General features: G+C 48.0%; 1 protein-coding gene across 2 annotated transcripts in view; it reads right to left on the bottom strand.

Moving 5' to 3' along the window:
* abcd4 (ATP-binding cassette, sub-family D (ALD), member 4) overlaps window positions 1-19883 on the bottom strand; it is a 34540-nt gene extending 14657 nt beyond the window's left edge. Inside the window, exons 1-10 of one of the 2 annotated variants that reach the window (XM_041214570.1) lie at window positions 19803-19883; window positions 18768-18886; window positions 16346-16473; window positions 14907-15046; window positions 13347-13463; window positions 12978-13103; window positions 11663-11713; window positions 8966-9060; window positions 4019-4140; window positions 900-991 (exon numbers count right to left, since the gene is read on the bottom strand). In XM_041214570.1, the coding sequence (XP_041070504.1) occupies window positions 900-991; window positions 4019-4140; window positions 8966-9060; window positions 11663-11713; window positions 12978-13103; window positions 13347-13463; window positions 14907-15046; window positions 16346-16473; window positions 18768-18886; window positions 19803-19840 (1028 nt within the window). In that variant the 5' untranslated portion in view covers window positions 19841-19883. The remainder of the gene's footprint in view (window positions 1-899; window positions 992-4018; window positions 4141-8965; window positions 9061-11662; window positions 11714-12977; window positions 13104-13346; window positions 13464-14906; window positions 15047-16345; window positions 16474-18767; window positions 18887-19802) is intronic. The other variant, XM_041214571.1, reaches the window with a different exon arrangement.
* Window positions 19884-20884: the final 1001 nt, after the last annotated feature.

Below are 20884 nucleotides of genomic sequence, written 5' to 3'. Positions count from 1 at the left end.
GTTGCTATTCGAACCCTATATTAAGCAGATCATCAAGTAGCCCTTTATTACTGGGCAGTGCAGACGCACTGTCTGGGTTGGATATTCCTTGTCCAGTGGTGGACATATCCAGAGTTATTGAGAGAAGGCAGCAGTGCCTGAGGAAAGCCACCAAAGACTCCGGTGTATGTGAGCAACTTCCACAGAAAGGGCATGGTCTAGACTGGCTCCACACCGTCTAGACTGGCTCTGCTGACCTCACCGTCTAGACTGGCTCTGCTGACCTCACCGTCTAGACTGGCTCTGCTGACCTCACCGTCTAGACTGGCTCTGCTGACCTCACCGTCTAGACTGGCTCTGCTGACCTCACCGTCTAGACTGGCTCTGCTGACCTCGCTGTCTAGACTGGCTCTGCTGACCTCACCGTCTAGACTGACTCTGCTGACCTCGCCGTCTAGACTGGTTCTGCTGGCCTCACCGTCTAGACTGGCTCTGCTGGCCTCACCGTCTAGACTGGCTCTGCTGACCTCACCGTCTAGACTGGCTCTGCTGACCTCACCGTCTAGACTGGCTCTGCTGACCTCACCGTCTAGACTGGCTCTGCTGACCTCACCGTCTAGACTGGCTCTGCTGACCTCACCGTCTAGACTGGCTCTGCTCCACCCTTCCATAATCTCAAGTTCCACAATCCTCTCCCCCACCAACCTCTCCCCCTCCTGCCCTTCCATCCCCTCCCCTCCCTCCTCCATCCCCTCCCTCCTCCATCCCCTCCCCTCCCTCCCCTCTCCTGCTCCCCATGCTCTGCACCCCCCCCGCCCCACCCCCTCCACCATCCTCATCCTCTCCACCCTTCCATTCTCATTGGCTTGCTCTCATTCTATCATTCTCTCTCCCTCTCCCCCTCGCTCACGGACACTGACCTGTGTGTGTAGCCCGCGAGGTCAGACACGGTTGTTGAGAGGTCAATGAGTCGGCTGAAGCAGTTTATCAGGTAGATGGACACAAAGGCATTCTGTCAGGAAGAGAGGCCATAGATCACAATTCTAAAATGTGTAGGTCCCGTTGGTCTGAAGGCACGTTTTGGACATTCCTGTACAATATTAGTTGCTTCTCTCTCCCCATTCTGAACTGAGCTTGGGCAGGCTGACAGGGTTGTCAACCCTCCAGGACTGGGCTGGGGACTCCAGGAATTAATGATTATCTCCTGGACGTTGCAGTGAGCAACCTCCAGGGGAAAAAATTACAGGGCGTTAAAACAAACTGGCCCCTTTCTAAACATTGCCGTGGAATATTTTCTTCTACTGGTCATAAACATGTTGGCGAGCAGAGGAGAAAAAGGGTGTTTGCCCAAAAACTTCCAGAAAATACATCCGACCAGAGTTGGTAACCCTATCTGCCACTCACTTGGTTTGCTTGGATATTAGGAAAGGGCAAGGCAAAATATTGGCGGGAAAATAATGAACAGACCTGGCCAGCTCTTAACTTTGCAGTAATGTGGAATAAATCCTGGGATTAATTGATAGACATTGCGTAGTTCAGGATCAGACAGTACTCGGCACAGCTATGTCCTGCACTGCCACCCAGTGGCGTACTCTGCAAATGCCACCTCAGTTTACCGAGTGTGGAACAGGCTCATTAGGAACAGGGATAAAAACAAAAAAACTGCGGATGCTGGAAATCCAAAACAAAAACAGAATTACCTGGAAAAACTCAGCAGGTCTGGCAGCATCGGCGGAGAAGAAAAGAGTTGACGTTTCGAGTCCTCATGACCCTTCGACAGAACCCAAGGGGAACCCTGCAGGGGGTGGTGTTCCCATGCGTCTGCTGCCCTTGACCTTCGAGGTGGTGGGGGTTATGGGTTTGGAAGGTGCTGTCAAAGGAAAAATCATACGGACGCAGCCACCTCCACTTGCAGAACTCGCTGCTACCTGTAGCCATGGTCCAGGTGACAGGTCTTTTCCTCTGTCCCTGTGCCGTCTCCTCATACCTGCCATAAATCACTCCCAAACTTTTCCCCATCCGACACCCGAGAAATGCAGCGGGCGACAAAAAAATGACATCCGAGCGGCTTTTTAACAAGCTCAATAACAGCTTGTTGATTGGATATTTAAAATGGTGGGCAGGCTTCCGATTTGGTGTGGCACCTATCAAATTCCTTTTAAAAATCCAGGTACACCACATCCACCGGTTCCCCTTTATCCACATTGAATGTTACTTTGTCAAAAAACTCTAATGGATCAGTTAAACCTGAATTCCCCCTTTATAAAACCATGTTGGCTCTGCCTGGTCACATTTTGATTTTCTAAATATCCTGCCATAACCTCCTGGAGAATGGATTCTAGCACTTTCCCTATAACAAATGTTAGGCTAAATGGCCTATAGTTTCCTGCTTTCTGCCTCCCTCTTTAAAGTTCATCCCTCCCTATCACCTCTCGATTATCAAGTATCTTTGGGAAGTTTTCCAAGTCATCTATTGCGAAGACAGGCACAAAATATCTGCTCAAAGTCTTCGCCATTTCCTTGTTTTCTATGATCAATTCCCCAGATTCACTCTCTAGAGGACCGATTTTAGCTTTAGTTATTCTTTTCCTATTCAAACACTTGTCTGTACTCACACTATATTTTATATTACTAGCTAACTTTCTCTCATATGCTTCTTTCTGCCTCTTTATTATCTTTTTAGTTATTCTTTGTTGGTTCTAAAAAAACTGTCCTCTGACCTACCACTAATCTTTGCAGATTTGTACAGTTTTTTTTTCAATTTAATACTATCTTTAACTTCCTTATTTAGCCACGGGTGATGCGTCCTTCTCAAAGAGTAATTTATTTCTCACTGGGATAAATCTTTGCTGGGAGTTATTAACCGTCTCCTTATAACTGCCACTGCATCTCCACTCTCCCACCTAGTTTCCCAGCTCACCTTAGCCAGTTCAGCCTTCATCAGTGGCCTTTATATAGGTTTAAAACACGAGTCATGGACCCACACTTCTCCCTGTCAAACTGAACCTGAAATTCTATCATGTTGTAATTGTCGTCACCTAGGGACTCCTTTACCATGAGGTTATTGATTGATCCTGACTCATTGCGCATTACCAGGACCAGGATAGCCTTCTCCCTGGTTGACTCTGGAATGGACTGCTTTATGAAATTGTCCTGTAAACACTATGAACTCATTTTCCTGGTTGCCTTTGTCAATTTGATTATCCCAAGCTACATGCAGATTAAAGTCACCCATGATTATTGCAGTATCTTTCTTACGCGTCCCATTTATTTCTTCCTGTATGCTCTGTCCTACGGTGTAACTACTGTTTGGGGGCCTATGAATTACTCCTGGAAGTGACCTCTTATCTCTCACTTACAAGTTATAAAAGTGTTGGAGATTGGGGGTGGAGGGAGGACTGTTTCACCTAACGGTCCAGATTAATCCAATTGGATAATGAAGAGGCAGTACCCTTTCCGATTGGCTGTGGGAAGGTGATGCACCTGGGGGGATGGACCAATGGCAGAAGGGTGTGGTAGGGGGTGTGAGGTCATGTGATCAAACCCCCAGGGAAACCTCCAATCAGAGTTGGCAGCCTGAACCCATCCCACACCCGTCCCCCGACTCCCTCCCCTGTGTCTGGACAGGATATTCAACTGTGGAAAGCAAGTGGATTCAGACCAGTCAACCCCGGGGGCCGAGCCTGAGGGCTCCCCCTCTGGATGGGTTTGGTGCTCCTGTAGACCAGGCCACCAGGATGCTACATGTACGAGGGAGGCACAGGATCAGAGACACGTCAAGGACTGGAACAAAAAGAAAACCGACATCCCTCAACTGATAATCCTGCCGCTGTGAACATTGTAATCACAGGCCGGAGCTTTGTACAGGACACAGCAGGAACGTGATAAAGATGGGGAGACGGCAGTATCAGGACAGAAGGGCAAAAACCGGGCGGGGGGGCGGGGCAGAGAGATACATATGTAAATTAAGCACACATCAAAAGATTAGGAAGCTATTTTCCAACAATTTCCAGGTGGATTTCTTTTCCACGGACCATACCTTGCTGACCAACTCGATGAGCTCTGCAGGGGCAAGGCCATCATACAGTCCAGTGAAGATGGGAATCGCTATGACGATGTAGCTGATGATTCCGCCCAGGTAATCAAATATGTTCACTCCGACTGAGAATAAGCGAAACAGAGAAACATGTTAACAAAGAGTTAAAAAGGAGACTCACTGGGGGAGGGAGTGGGGTTAGCGGGCAGTTATTGATTCTTGGGACGTGGCACACACGGTTACACCAGGCGGTTCACCAAACAGAAACAGGCCTTTCAGCCCAACTGGGCCACACAAGACACATCTATCAACAACCCCACTTGCTGCTGGGAAAGTGAGCGATGATGATGCAATTGTTCACTCACACTTCATTCAGTATAACCTCTGTTAGCCCCCCAAATACACAATATATACACAGTCCCCGTGTGCTCGCTGTACACATACACTCCCCCTGTACTCGCCGTGCGCGCACACTCCCCCTGTACTCGCCGTGCGCGCACACTCCCCCTGTACTCGCCGTGCGCGCACACTCCCCCTGTACTCGCTGCGCAGTCTCCTTGTACTCGCTGTGCACACACAGTCCCCCTGTACTCGCTGTGCACACACAGTCCCCCTGTACTCGCTGTGCACACACAGTCCCCCTGTACTCGCTGTGCACACACAGTCCCCCTGTACTCGCTGTGCACACACAGTCCCCCTGTACTCGCTGTGCACACACAGTCCCCCTGTACTCGCTGTGCACACACAGTCCCCCTGTACTCGCTGTGCACACACAGTCCCCCTGTACTCGCTGTGCACACACAGTCCCCCTGTACTCGCTGTGCACACACAGTCCCCCTGTACTCGCTGTGCACACACAGTCCCCCTGTACTCGCTGTGCACACACAGTCCCCCTGTACTCGCTGTGCACACACAGTCCCCCTGTACTCGCTGTGCACACACAGTCCCCCTGTACTCGCTGTGCACACACAGTCCCCCTGTACTCGCTGTACACACACAGTCCCCCTGTACTCGCTGTACACACACAGTCCCCCTGTACTCGCTGTACACACACAGTCCCCCTGTACTCGCTGTACACACACAGTCCCCCTGTACTCGCTGTACACACACAGTCCCCCTGTACTCGCTGTACACACACAGTCCCCCTGTACTCGCTGTACACACACAGTCCCCCTGTACTCGCTGTACACACACAGTCCCCCTGTACTCACTGTACACACACAGTCCCCCTGTACTCACTGTACACACACAGTCCCCCTGTACTCACTGTACACACACAGTCCCCCTGTACTCACTGTACACACACAGTCCCCCTGTACTCACTGTACACACACAGTCCCCCTGTACTCGCTGTACACACACAGAGCCCCTGTAGTTGCTGTACACACACAGTGCCCCTGTACTCGCTGTACACAGTCCTTGTGTATTCATAGCAATGCCCTCTGAAATGGCCTAGCAAGCCACTCAGTTCTATCAAACTGCTACAAAGTCGAAATGGAATGAAACTGGACGGACCACCCGGCATTGACCTAGGCACCAGAAACGACAACGGCAAACCCAGCCCCATTGACCCTGCAAAACCTCCTCACTAACATCTGGGGTCTTGTGCCAAAATTGGGAGAGCTGTCTCACAGACTAGTCAAGCAACAGCCTGATACAGTCATACCCAAGGCATCCTATCTTACAGATAATGTCCCAGACGTCACCATCACCATCCCTGGGTATGTCCTGTCCCACCGGTAGGACAGACCCAGCAGAGGTGGTGGCACAGTGGTATACAGTCTGGATGGAGCTGCCCTGGGAGTCCCCAACAGTGACTCCAGACCCCATGAAGTCTCATGGCACCAGGTCAAACATGGGCAAGGAAACCTCCTGCTGGTTACCACGTATCGCCCTCCCTCAGCTGATGAATCAATGCAACTCCATGTTGACCATCGCTTGGAGGAAGCACTGAGGGTGGCAAGGGCACAGAATGTTCTCTGGGTGAGGCACTTTGATGTCCATCACCAAAAGTGGTTTGGCAGCACCACTACTGACCAAGCTGGCCAAGTCTGGAAGGGCATAGCTGTTAGACTGGGTCTGCAGCAGGTGGTGAGGGAACCAACAAGAGGGAAAAACATACCTGACCTCATCCTCACCAACCTGCCTTCCGCAGATGCATCTGTCCATGACAGTATCGGTAGGAGTGACCACCGCACAGTCATTGTGGCAACGGAGTCCTGTCTTCACATTGAGGATACCCTCCATCGTGTTGTGTGGCACTACCGCCGTGCTAAATGGGATAGATTTCGAACAGATTTAGCAACTCAACTCTGGGCAACTATGAGGTGCTGTGGGCCATCAGCAACAGCAGAATTGTACTCAAACACAGTCTACAACCTCATGGCCTGGCATATCCCTCACTACCATTACCACCAAGCCAGGGGATCAACCCGGGTTCAATGAAGAGTGCAGGAGGGCATGCCAGGAGCAGCACCAGGCATACCTAAAAATGAGGTGCCAACCTGGTGAAGCTATAACACAGGACCACTTCATGCCAAACAGCATAAGCAGTAAGGGATAGACAGAATTAAAGAATTCCACAACCAACGGATCAGATCTAAGCTCTGCAATTCTTGCCATATCCATTCCTGAATGGTGGCGGAAAATTAACTCACTGGAGGAGGTGGCTCTACAAATATCTCCATCCTCAATGATGGAAGAGCCCAGCACATCAGTGCGAAAGATAAGGCTGAAGCATTTGCTACAATCTTCAGCCGGAAGCGCCAAGTGGATGATCCATCTTGGCCTCCTCCGGAGGTCCCCAGCATCACAGATGCCAGTCTTCAGCCAATTCGATTCACTCCATGTGATATCAAGAAACAGCTGAAGGCACTGGATACTGCAAAGGCTATGGGCCCTGACAATATACCGGCAATAGTACTGAAGACTTGTGCTCCAGAACTTGCCGCGCCCCTAGCCAAGCTGTTCCAGCACAGCGACAACGCTGGCATCAACCTGCAATGTGGAAAATTGCCCAGGTATATCCTCTACACAAAAAGGGCAAATCCAACCTGGCCACCCCATCAGTCCACTCTTGATCGTCAGTAAAGCGATCATCAACAGTGCTATCAAGTGGCACTTGCTTAGCAATAACCTGCTCACTGATGCCCAGTTTGGATTCCGCCAGGGCCACTCAGCTCCTGACCTCATCACAGTCTTGGCTCAAACATAAACAAAAGAGCTGAACTCCCAAGGTGAGGTGACAGTGACTGTTCTTGACATCAAGGCAGATTTAATCAAGTGTGGCAACAAGGAGTCCTAGCAAAACTGGAGTCAATGCAAATCAGGGGGAAAGCTCTCTGCTAGTTGGAGTCATACCTAGCACAAAGGAAGATGGTTGCGGTTGTTGGAGGTCAATCATCTCAGTTCCAGGACATCACTGCAGGAGTTCCTCAGGGTAATGTCCTCAGCCCAACCATCTTCAGCTGCTCCATCAATGACCTTCCTTCCATCGTAAGGTCAGAAGTGGAGGTGTTCGCTGATGATTGCACAATGTTCAGCCCCATTCGCGACTCCTCAGCAAGAACTGGACAATATCTAGGCATGGGCTTACGTGGCAAGTTACATTCGTGTCACACAAGTGTCAGGCAATGACCATCTCCAACAAGAGAGGGTCTAACCATCACCCCTTGACTTTCAATGGCATTGTCATCACTGAATCCCCCACTATCAACATCCTGGGGATTAACATTGATCGGAACTGAACTGTGGCTACAAGAGCAGGTCAGAGGCTGGGAATCATGTGGTGAGTAATCACTTCCTGACTCCCCAAAGGTTGTCCACCATCTACAAGGGACAAGTCAGGAATGTGATGGAATACTCTCCACTTGCCTGGATGAGTGCAGCTCCAATAGCAATCAAGAAGCTTGACACCATCCAGGACAAACCAGTCTGCTTAATTGGAACCCCTTTCACAGACATTCACTCCCTCCATCACCAGTGCACAATGGGAGCAGTGTGTACCATCTACAAGATGCGCTGCAACTCACCAAGGCTCCTTCGACAGCACCTTCCAAACTCATGACCACTACCATCTAGAAGGACAAGGGCAGCAGACACATGGGAACACCATTAACTGAAAGTTCTCCTCCAAGACACTCACCATTCTGACTGAGAAATATATCGCCGTTCCTTCACTGTCGCTGGGTCAAAATCCTGGAACGCCCTCCCTATCAGCACTGTGGGTGTATCTATGCCACAGGGACTGCAACAGTTCATGAGGACAGCTCACCACCACTTCTCAAGAGCAAATAGGGATGGGCAATAAATGTTTGCCTATCCAGTGATGCCCACATCCCACAAATGAATAAAATAAAACTCACAGTACACATACAGTCCCCGTGTACTCGCTGTACACGCACAGTCCCCGTGTACTCGCTGTACACGCACAGTCCCCGTGTACTCGCTGTACACGCAGTCCCCGTGTACTCGCTGTACACGCACAGTCCCCGTGTACTCGCTGTACACGCACAGTCCCCGTGTACTCGCTGTACACGCACAGTCCCCGTGTACTCGCTGTACACGCACAGTCCCCGTGTACTCGCTGTACACGCACAGTCCCCGTGTACTCGCTGTACACGCACAGTCCCCGTGTACTCGCTGTACACGCACAGTCCCCGTGTACTCGCTGTACACGCACAGTCCCCGTGTACTCGCTGTACACGCACAGTCCCCGTGTACTCGCTGTACACGCACAGTCCCCGTGTACTCGCTGTACACGCACAGTCCCCGTGTACTCGCTGTACACGCACAGTCCCCGTGTACTCGCTGTACACGCACAGTCCCCGTGTACTCGCTGTACACGCACAGTCCCCGTATACTCGCTGTACACGCACAGTCCCCGTGTACTCGCTGTACACACAGAGTCCCCGTGTACTCGCTGTACACACGGAGTCCCCGTGTACTCACTGTACAGCAAGAGCTCCCTGTTCATTAGTTCCCGCTGTGTTTGCAGTAGGTCTTGCAGTCTCCAGTTGGTCCTCATGTGCTCCACTCTCCCTGCTCTGTAACCAGGCACATGACAAATTAATTCACAAGGTATTTGAACTAACATTGGACAGGTTTGCAATCAAGGTCTCTTCCAATCAGTTCTCCCCATCATCAACCCTCTCATACATTTCTGCCCATCGCCCCTCTCACATAGCACTCCAATGTTCCCCACCCATCACTCCCCACTCCTACGCTCCCTACCCATCACTCCTCGAGAACAAACGCTTTCGATTGTACTTAATCCTGTCCTCGGTCACCACCCACCTTCGTGCTGTGTTGAGTCAGGATAGGGCAGCAGGAAACCTTCTCCCCAGGATTGATCGGTAAGGCACTCCGTGTCCGGGGGATGAAAGGCCTGGTGTAGAATGGACACTTTCAAACTGGGGAAGCTCCTGTTCTGATCTCCAGTCGATGCTGTTAGCTGCTCTCCTTGAGAGAGGCCCAGTACATAGGAACAGGAGGAGGCCATTCAGCTCCAGGGGTCTACTCCTCCACTCTGTCAGATCATGGCTGATCTGTACCTTCCCTCCATTTACCCATTTGCTTCTTCGATATATTCTAACCTAACAAAAAAAATCTTAGCCTTGGAAATTTCAATTGGCCCAGCATCAACAGCCTTTGATTGCAGCGCTCGGGTTTCTTGGTTCCCACTATCCTTCGATGAATTGTCCCGGATCACTGGACATTGGAGGGATGGCTACAACATCCACTGATCCTATGTATGGAAAATGATCTGATCCGACAGCAGCTTTCCTGGTCAGGTCTGCCACCACTCCCTGTGAACCCACATTTGGAAAATGTTTTACCAAAGCCCCTGGAGCTTCAGGGCAGGACTGGATCGATTTGGAGAACCCCGAACAACCCCGCCCAGGGGCAGAGGTACTTGTGCAGCGTTGTAATGTAGGAAATGCGGCAGTCAACTTGTGCACAGCAAGATTCCAGCAAACAGCAATGCGATAATGCCCCGATAACCAGTTTTACGTGATGTTGATTGAAGGATAAATCTTGGCCAGGACACTGGGGATAACTCCCCTGCCCTTCTTTGAAATAGTGCCCTGGGATCTTGTACATCCACACGAGGAGGCAGGCAGAGCCTCAGTTTTCTTGGTCTCATCTGGAAATTGGCACCTCCGATGGTGCAGTACTCCCTCAGTACTGCACTGGAGTGTCAACTTAGCTTTTGAGAAGTCCCTGGAGTGGGACTCGAACCCACAACCTTCCGACTCGGAGGCAATAGAGCTACCCAGAGAGCGATTAACGACTATTTCAACAGGAAGGACTTCTATCAGCCCCCTCTTTAAAAGGTGAGAACCCTCCAACCAGCTTGTCCCTTCCACGGTTCTAAAAGGAATAAAGGCCAAAAGCATCATTTTCTGAAAGATACCAAAAAAATTACTTTTGATTGGGGAATTTCAACCTCTGAGTACTAGGCCAGTGTGAGAAGTTGATCTAAAACCTTATAAGTAGTGACGCACAATTTATATTCCCACCCTGCATGCCCTTTAATCCCTCAACATCCTTTAATATACCCACATCTGCATTTTTACTAATAGAGGGCAATATGCAGTCCTTAGTCCTTGTACCATCAGCTAATGGGAACAATTTTTCTTTGTCTACCTTTTCTAAACCTGTTGGAATCTTGTACACCTCGATCCAATCCCTCCTCAACAACCTTTGCTCCAAGGAGAAATACTCCAGCTTTGCCAACCCAACCTTGTAGCCAAAATCCCTCATCCTTGGGACCATTCTGGTTAATCTCCCTTGCATCCTCTCAAGGTTGTATTTCTCCTTTCCCCATGGTTGGCTATCCCTTGCCTTAATTACCCCATTCACACTAATCTGAATTCCCTTTTCCCTTCCCCCTACTACCCCCCTCACCCACAGACCTTCCCAGTCACCCCTTCTTGCCTCCCTGTCCCCCTTGCCTACACCAGGTCTATTATCCCCCACACGCTAAACTCCACTTGACCTGAAAACATCAAAACTGGTCCCAATCTTCCTATATTTAAGGCCACAAAAGGTCACTTATCGTCAAACAAATCTGCTCAAGTAGCACTCTCGGCCTCCGAGTCAGAAGGCTGTGGGTTCAAGTCCCACTCCAGAGACTGAAGCACAAAATTCTGACTGTTATTCCAGTGCTGTACTGAGGGAGTGCTGCACTGTCAGAGGCGTCATCTTTCAGATGTGATGTTAAACCGAGGCCTCACCTGTCCTCTGAGGTGTATGTAAAAGATCCCTTGGCAATATTTTAAGGAAGAGCAGAGGGGGTTCTCCATGTTGTCCTGGCCAATGTTGATTGCTCTACCAACATCGCTAGAACTAAGTTATCTGGTCGCTCTCGTGTTGCAGTTTAAGGGAGTTTCCTGTGCACAAACTGACTGCTGTGTTTCCTAAATTACAGCAGTGATACACTTCAAAAGTACTTCACTGGCTGTAAAGTGCTTTGGGATGTCCTGAGGTTGCCAAAGGTGCTGCGTAAATGCAAGTCTTTTGCATAATTCGTGCTTTCAAAAAGCATCTTAAACAGCTCCTCGGGTAGGAATGATGCCCATTTACAGGTTATTACAACGTATTCTTTCACAGAAACTCACTGACTCGTGGCCCTGAAGCTCTTACCTGTAAAAAGCAGCTGACTCGGCATTAACCCGGATCTGCATGTGCTTGAACCTGCAGGAGAAAGTCAGGAAGATATTATCTCCATTTGTGTCCAGGTGCAACATCCCCTCATTTGGAGGCGCAAGGCACCCATAGAAAATTCCCGCTATTTTTGTTTGCCGTGTCCCCTCCCAAACCAGAATGATGGTCGGATTACCTGCCTTGTTTTTTGTCAGCCTGAGTCGCGTATTAAAAGGTAAGCACATTCTGTCAACCGAGGCAAAATCATTTACTATTAAAGGGTATGCTCCTGCCAAGTGAGGCAAAATATTCTATTGCTGATGTTACATTACACTTGTACAGGATAAAAGCAAAATACTGCGGATACTGGAAATCTGAAACAAAAATTGTTGGAAAAACTCAGCAGGTCTGACAGCATCTGTGGAGAGGAACACAGAGTTAACGTTTTGAGTCCGTATGACTCTTCATCAGAAGTTCTGATGAAGAGTCAAATGGACTCGAAACGTTGACACTTGTACAGGACCCTGGTCAGGCTGCACTTAATGAGTAACTATGCATAGTTCTGGTCTCTATACTGTAAAAAAAAAAAGACATAGAAACACTGGAGATTAGAGCTCTCAGAAAAAATTGAACAGATGGGGCTTCGTTCTTCAGAAGAGAGGAGACATATAAAGGATCTGCTGTACGAAGGGGTTAGACAGGGATAGATCTGAAGGGAATGTTTCCACTTGTGCGGGAATCCAAAATTACGGGCCCTAAATACAAAATAGTTACTAATAAATCCAATTGGAAAATAAGGAAAAATTTCTTTACTCAAAGAGAGGTGGTGAACTCGTTGCCGCATGAAATGGTTGAGGCAAAAAGGTTAGATGCTTTCAAAAGGAAACTAGGTGAGTATCTGAGAGAAACACAAATAGAAAGAGATGCTGAAGGGCTGAATTGAGGCAGAGCAAATGGAAAGAGACTTGTGTAGCTTGTAATTACCAGCAGAGGCTAGTTAGGCCGAATGGCCTGTAGCTTCCACTGGCAGCTGAGGGAAAATCATTTATTACTAAACTATTTTGTCATCGGAGGCAGGAACCCTCTCTCTTTCCCAACTCGTTCACTCCTCAAACTATTCTGCTCTCTCTCTCTCTCTCTCTCTCTCTCTCGGAGTGAGGTGGGGGGTGGATAGGGTGGGCAGTGGAGTGGGATGGTGGGGGGGGGGGTGGGTGAACATTTTCCCCCCCTTCAGTCACCATTACACAGTGCTGAGAGTTGGTAGCCAGAAGGAGGGGGTTGTAAGGAACCATAAGAAGGATTAAATCAATCTCACCTGAAGTCTCCCTCTAGCTTCTCCTGCTGGACTAGGGTTGGGATGATCGGCCCCATCAGAATCTTATTGAACACAGAGCCGATTATGAAGTAAATGAAGATGCTGGTTGGGCCCATCCAGCCTGTGCTAAAAGCAAACAAAACTTTTAATCAACATAAAACCAAGGATAAAGAAAGAACTTCATCAACAAGTTACTCCATCTGGCATTGATGCAGAAATAGAACTGAAAACCCATTTAAACACAGGGAGTTACATTTTAACCTTCTCCCCCCAGAGAGAGAGATATCTAAGATTGGTTTGAAAGTCTCATGCTGCTGGAGCCAGGACTCGATTTTCTCATTCAGCCCCTCCCCCAATTCACTGCATTACCTGTGAAAGCATTGGTAGGTGTAATAACCCAGGGTGAATGGTGAGATGATGAGGTTGCTGGCCATTGTGCTCATCCCTTTGCAGAACCTCTCCACATCCTGGCTGATACGCTGGTCCCTGTAAAACACACAGACAACTTCATGCCAGGTAGGTTTCAGCCAGCTGACTGAAGCTATGACCCAGCATTGGGGTTCACAGGGATTTTTAAACCCATTCTCCTTTCTCTCATGGGTCACAGGGTCCTTCCTTCACTTAGCTTCCAGTTTGTAAGTCACTCCCAAGTATCCATTATTCTATATTTAGACCATCTGAATCCCTCGATTAGATTCCAGTCTGTATCTCACTCTCAGGTATCCAATGTTCTATATATAAACCATCTGAATCCCTTCATTAGATTCCAGTCTGTATCTCACTCTCAGGTATCCATTGTTCTATATATAAACCATCTGAATCCCTCGATTAGATTCCAGTCTGTATCTCACTCTCAGGTATCCATTGTTCTATATATAAACCATCTGAATCTCTTGATTAGATTCCAGTCTGTATCTCACTCTCAGGTATCCATTGTTCTATATATAATCCATCTGAATCCCTCGATTAGATTCCAGTCTGTATCTCACTCCCAAGTATCCATATATTTAGACCATCTGAACCCCTTGATTAGATTCCAGTCTGTATCTCACTCTCAGGTATCCATTGTTCTATATATAAACCATCTGAATCCCTTGATTAGATTCCAGTCTGTATCTCACTCTCAGGTATCCATTGTTCTATATATAAACCATCTGAACCCCTCGATTAGATTCCAGTCTGTATCATTCTCAGGTGTCCATTGTTCTATATATAAACCATCTGAACCCCTCAATTAGATTCCAGTCTGTAGCTCACTCCCGAGTGTCCATTGTTCCGTATATAGACTATCTAAACGCCTTGAATAAATTGCAGTCTGTATCACTCTCAAGTATCCGTTATTCTATATATAGACCATCGAATCCCTCGATTAGATTGCAGTCTGCATCTCACTCTCAGGTATCCATTACCTTTGATAGACAAGCCATTTGTGAATTAGCTTCCTACAAGAGCGACAACACTTTAAAATAAAAGGATTCAATTGGCTCTGATGCATTTCTATGGTGTCTGAATGTCATATAAGGTGCTATATAAATGAATATCATTTTTATCTTTTCATCCCCAGTGCATTGTTGGTGTTAGAGTCCCACAAATGTAAGAGACATTCACTCCAGTCTGAAGAGCGACTATTTACCCAAGGGAGGAATCACAGCCAAACCCGATTCTGTCCTCAGCTTTCCGGCAAGGTCAGCCGATAGTGAGGATCCACGGAAAATATTCCCCTTCCTAACTCAGGGCCACTGGAGTTTCCACCACGACACTCCAGACCACTGGAGGTTGGTGCTGGAATATTCCTGGTTCTCGCTGCTCAGTTCCTCATTGTTTTACCCAATTGGAGAACTGTACCCCCTCTTCCCCCAACCCTCCACTTGTAATAAACACTTTTTTTTTGAATTGGGGAAGAACAAACCCCACTCAGACTCCACTTACGGGTTATCCAGCTCATCATGGAGTACATTTAGAGCGTAGTAGATTTTCCTCTTGAAGTAGGACTTGTGTAGGTCCAGGGTGAGACTCTGCCTCCAACGTACATACATCAAACTCGAGATGAACTGATCAAAGCTCTTCAACTGAAAGAGAAAACCCAACGCAGGGGTGAAAAATACAAACGAATCTCTAACATTCAGGTTCTGTCACCACAAGACATTTGGGCAAGGAAGCATTCTCCTTGCAATTCCCCTTTGTATAAAGGTTGCTGTCCACCCTTGGTCATTCCCTCTAAACCAGAAGGCACAGGTGTCTCTGGTAGAGCCGCACCAGTCCATGCTGGTGTTTACACTCCATTCAAGCATCCTCCCATCTTTCCTTGTCTAAATCTATCATTGTGACCCTCTATTCCCTTCTCCCTCATATACTTGTCTAGCTTTCCCTTAAATACAACTATACCATTCACCTCAGCCACTCCCTGTGGTAGCGATTTCCACATTCTCACCAGCCTCTGGGTAGAGAGGTTTCTTCTGAATTCCCCCTTGGGCTTCTCATGTTGTTGGTCTCTAGTTATGCTCTTTCCCACATGAGGAAACATTCTCTCTGTATCCACTCTATCAAAACTTCTCAAAAAATTTGAGACCTCTATAAGGTCACCCTTCAGCCTTCTCTTTTCAAGACCCCCAGCCTTTCCATCCCTCCTCGATAGGTGTTAATCTTCCACTTCTGGTATCATCCTTATAAATATTTCTGGCACCTTCTCCAGTGCCTCTATTTCCATTCGATAACATGGAGACCAGATTATAAACAGTACAAATCTAACCATGGTTCTGTATGTGTTTAACATAGCTTCTTCACTTTGTTTTAATTTGTTCATGGGATGTGAGCATCAATGGCATGGTCAGCATTTATTGCCCATCCCTAAATGCCTTGAGGAAGTGGTGAAGTGCCACCTTCCTAAACTGCTGCAGTAAATCTGGTGTAGATACACTCGAGGCGCTGCTTGGGAGGGAGTTCCAGGATTTTAACCCAGCGACAGTGAAGGAGCAGCGATATGGTCCCAAGTAAGGACGGTGTGTGACTTGGAGGGGAACTTTTCAATTAAAACCCTTTAGAAATTAGCTTTAAAGCTTGGTTTGCCTTTTTCAATGACCTTAATAACCTGTGTCACAACTTTTAATGACTTGTGAATATGTACTCCCAGGTCCCTTTGCTCCTTTCCCCCAGTTAGAATCTTATTTTCCAAGTAACATGTGGTTATTTCTTTTTAAACAAAGTATACGTTCAACGTCACCGAAAAATGTGAGGTGTTTCCGGACTGCACTGTCCATCTCACAATAAATTCACATGAGGCCTCAAAGCCAGCAAGGACACTCCACACAATGATATTGTATTTACTTAGACTTTCCTTTCTTTCATTGGATACTAGTTTCATTACTTACCAAAGAGTTGGCCATGATGAGGCAGATGGCTATGATAGTGACCTTTCTAAAACCAACCATGTCTTTCTCACCCAGAACCTTGAAGTATTGGCTTGGGACAATTCCTACCTGATAGACCACCAGCTGCTCTGTAAAGGAATAACAACAAGCACAATTACGCACAGACACCTTACTTAAAGAAGGATATACTCGCATCGGAAGCAATTCAAGAGAAGATTCACTAGGCTGATTCCTGGGATGAAGGGGTTGTCTTGTGAGGAAAGGTTGAGCAGGTTTGTGCTCTAGTCATTTAAGTTGAGAAGAATGAGAGGTGATCTCATTGAAATGTTTAAGATTCCGATGGGGTCTCGACAGGGTCGATGCTGAAAGCACGCTTCCTCTCATGGGGGAATCTAGAATAAGGGGTCTCCCGTTTATTACGGAGATTGAGGAATTTCTGCTCAGAGGGCTGTTAGTGTTCGAAATTCTCTCCCAGAGACGGCAGTGAAGGCTGGGTCATTGATTCAAGGCTAAGTTAGATGGATTTTTGATTGACAAGGGAGTCAAGGGTTATGGGGGCATAGGCAGGAAAGTGCTGTTAAAGCCACAATCGGATCAGCCATGATCTTATTGAATGGCTGAGCAGGCTGGATGGGCCAAGTGGCTACTCCTGCTCCTATTTCTTATGATGTTACTTACTAGCTTATGGTCACTCCTGAACTCGGTGGTGAATCTCTTTCTTGGATCAGGATTTCTGTCAGTTTTACTATCCTGTTAACAGCATTGCAACTTGTAACAAGAGAGATTCATAATTCTGGATGATACTTTGCTCAGGAAGGAGGATAGTCAAATACACTGTGAGGACAATAATGAGGGAAGGGTGATCTATCTATCTGGATCTAGAGCAGCACAGACTGAGGAATGATTAACAGTGATTCTGAAGGGGACGGGTAGGATTAGTCTACCAAACAGGGTTAAGTGGGTGATATTGGAAGAATTAATAATGGGGCCTTAAAATCCATGGCTTAAAAATCTGGGCATGTCTATTTTTGGCATTTTACCTGCACAATGTTAACAGCCCGTGTTCAAATGGGGAGGACTAAGGAGCCTGGACTTTGGGTCTCAGACCTCATCCTATTGTAGATGGCATTGTGGTGGGAGCCTGTGCAGGCTGGTGCTCCAATTTCCAGCTATCTGTTTCGGCTCAGATCAGGAGGGCCTGGAGGAAGGGCACAGGCGGACATTGGAGTGATTGGAGTGGGAGGGCGAGAGGGAAGATGGCAGATTTCAGGGGTGCTGCCGGGAGGCGTGTGGCTATGAGGCCACTGCCAGGGTTACGTCAGGGAGGGAAGTGAGGGAATAGTTCCAAAGAAGTCATATTGGACTTGAAATGTTAACTGTTTTTCTCTTTCCAATAGATGCAGCCAGATTGGAGTTTTCCAGCACTTTTCTGTTTTTATTTCAGATCTCCAGCATCCACAGTATTTTGTTTTTATTTTAGTCCCTTTCCCTGTTCTTTCCCTATAACTTTGCAATTGCTTTTTCTTTTTGAAGCATATATCCAATTCTTTCCTGGGTTAAGCATAGAGACCAGGAAGGTAAGAGCTGTGATCCAAGCCAATTCTGAACTGGCTTATCTCACCGCAGTCAGCAGGAGGGAAGAGCTACAGTGTATCTAGATTAGGAGAGGTGTAGTGGCGCAGTGGGGTAGCATCCCTGCCTCAGAACCAGAAGCTCTGGGTTCGAGTCCCACCCACCCCAGGATTTGATGGCCAAGGAAGGTGCGGTCATAATGAGGCCAAACAGGTTGTGTATCAACCCGTAAATCCTTCCCACACATGCCAATGGCAGGCGGTAAGAGTGCGTACGAGATTCCTGGCCAGCCATGTGATGGAGAGAAAATTGGAGCCTCTATTATCATTATCCACAGCTCCAGGCTGCAACGTGGATGTAAAAGTGCACAATGCCACAGCAATTTGGATTCCCTGAGTGATCTGTAACACAGCATCATCTGGATTAGGAAAGAGGATAACTGCGTTAGTTCCTGCCCCTGATCACAATCTAATAACTTTGCTGGGAGAAAGGAGAGAGAGAGAGAGAGCGTGTACCTGCACTAAGGGAGGTCATTTTCATGATCAATGCTCCGGCATGAATAATAATCTGAGCTACTGGAGACTGTGTCTATGTGAGGGAAAGGAGGAAAATCATAGGATAACAATTAAACAGGAAGATCAAAAATCAGGCATTCTATACAACAGGAGGGCTGTGGACAGAATTACAGAGCATGGAAGTTTTACCAAGTTTGTTGTAGTTAAACTGTCAATCAGCCCCTGGGAGTGTGACCAGACAAAATGCAGCCCTGGTTTGACCATTCCGGCAGAACTTATGTGGAATGAAGTTTTCCTCCCTGAAGTCAACTGGAGCTAGAACAGATCAGACTCACCAAGGAGGGCGACAGATAGCAGTGTAGCGAACATCAGGACACTCTGCGATGACCAAGACGGGAAGAGGACTGCCTGGATACGGCAGAATCGTCTCACAAACAGAAGGTCTAGCTTCGGTCTGGAAGTACAGAACACTGTGCTCACAACTGGCAATGCCTTCTCCCCGCCATAGCTCCCTGTACCTTTTGCACCCGCGAGGCAAACAGGCTGGAGACCAGTTTCCAGGATCCACCAACATCACTCAAAACAGCCACGCTAACAGGAAGGTACATGGAGTAGCCTGGGATTCCTGGCCTCCTTCCCATGACAGCACAGCCAAGATAGGGAAGTGAACGGGAGGTGACAAACATAACCTTGCTTCCCGTTAATCTGTGGTACACCGTACGGGATTACCATATCACCATGCTTTCTGTTAGGTGTGGGTGATTATCTGAACCACACAGGGAATAAACATGAAGATTTTTTTTTTAAAAAAGTTCAACATGTACCCTGCTTGGCTTATTCCCTAGGGCAGCAGGGGCTAACACGTTGTGGTGTGGTACCGAGGTGTACAGATCAGCAAATACTGAGCGCTGACTGTGCTGTGCTTGGACAGAGCAGTGGCAGACATGCTTCAAGTGGTTTCAATGCCCTTGGCTAATAGGGAAAATCAGTTGAGCCTGATTGAATTCAGCATCTCTGGCTGGTCGGCAACATGCCAGCAGGGGACAGTGATGCTTTCCACAGTCGAATAGTACAACAAAAACACTCTGGGTTCACGAATGAAGAATGATTCCCCTTTTCCTCTGCTGGTGCCCAAGGAACTTCACCCTGGCACAGGAGGCAGAGCCTTTGGTAAGGTGAAAGGGGGGAAAAAAGTTGGGGGGGGAGGGGCAATGCCAACCTCAGCAGCAGCAGCAGTTGCTATGGGTACATTCACCAAAGGTCAGCAGGCAAAGTCTCAGTCTCCCTGATATAAACATAAAACCAAAAAAGATAAAAACTCAGTCTCCCTCGTTCAGTAAGTCCTTCCTTGCTGCAGTCTCCTGACCTACCTGCTGCATTTCAGTTCCTGCCGCCTATACCTTGGCATCGCCCTCACCAGCAGCTGGGAGTAGCCTGTCAGTCACATGCAGGAGAGCTGCGTCTGACGTCACGCGCAGTCCCGACGGTGGTGGGGGGGGGGGAGGTGTGTCTGTAGCCGTGATGACGCCACGCGCAGAATGCCGGCCAGTCGACGTCGCGATGACGTCACGCGCAAGCACGCGGAAAATCGGTTGCCGCAATGACGTCGCGCGCAGAGCGCCGGCAACGTGGTGGCGTAACGCGTACAGAGCCTTTTAAAAGGACAATTGCCCCCTGATTCGAGGCCTAGTCGCTCAGGCTTGTGGTATCATTTCAATTTAAGAGTTAGCTCGATCTAAATACTGCTCTCATTTCTGCTTGGAACTACACTCTTTATTGTTCCTGGCCATGCACCAATTTTCCCCCATTTTGCTCTGCCCATGCTGATATGGGTGTTGTGGCCCATCCATTATCTCACCTTCTTTATGGTGAAGCATCCCATGGTCAAATAGCCCACTGTTCAAAAACCCTGACTTCTTCCTTGGGTCTACAAGTGAGGATCCAGGCCCTCCATCCCCTTCTTTCGCATTCGCCCAAGGAATACAGAGTCAAAGAATAGTTACAGCACGGAAAGAGGCCATTCAGGCCATCTGTCTGTGATGGCTCTCGGTTAGTCACACTCCCTGGCTCTTTCCCTGTAGCCCCACCATTTTTTCTCTTCAGGTAATTATCCAATTCCCTTTTGAAACCCATGATTGAATCTGCCTCCACTATACTCGCAGGCATTCCAATCCCAACCACTTGCTCTGTTAAAAAAAAACATTTTCCCTCATTTTACCGTTGGCTCTTTTGCCAATCACCTTAAATTGGTGTCCTCTGGTTCTCAATCTTCCCGCTAATGGGAACAGTTTCTCCCTATTTAGACCCTCATGAATTTTGAACACAATATTTCACTTCACAATATAAAAACAAAAAACTGCGGATGCTGGAAATCCAAAACAATATTTCACTTGATGGCCCCAGGTTTTCCACACATCCTTAACTGGCTGATCCTCTCTCAGCACCCTTCCAA

The sequence above is a fragment of the Carcharodon carcharias genome, chromosome 20 (genome assembly GCF_017639515.1).
Source record: "Carcharodon carcharias isolate sCarCar2 chromosome 20, sCarCar2.pri, whole genome shotgun sequence".
Taxonomy (NCBI): domain Eukaryota; kingdom Metazoa; phylum Chordata; class Chondrichthyes; order Lamniformes; family Lamnidae; genus Carcharodon; species Carcharodon carcharias.
The sequence above is the reverse complement of the archived record's forward strand: the minus strand, read 5'-3'. Positions and strand labels throughout refer to the sequence as shown.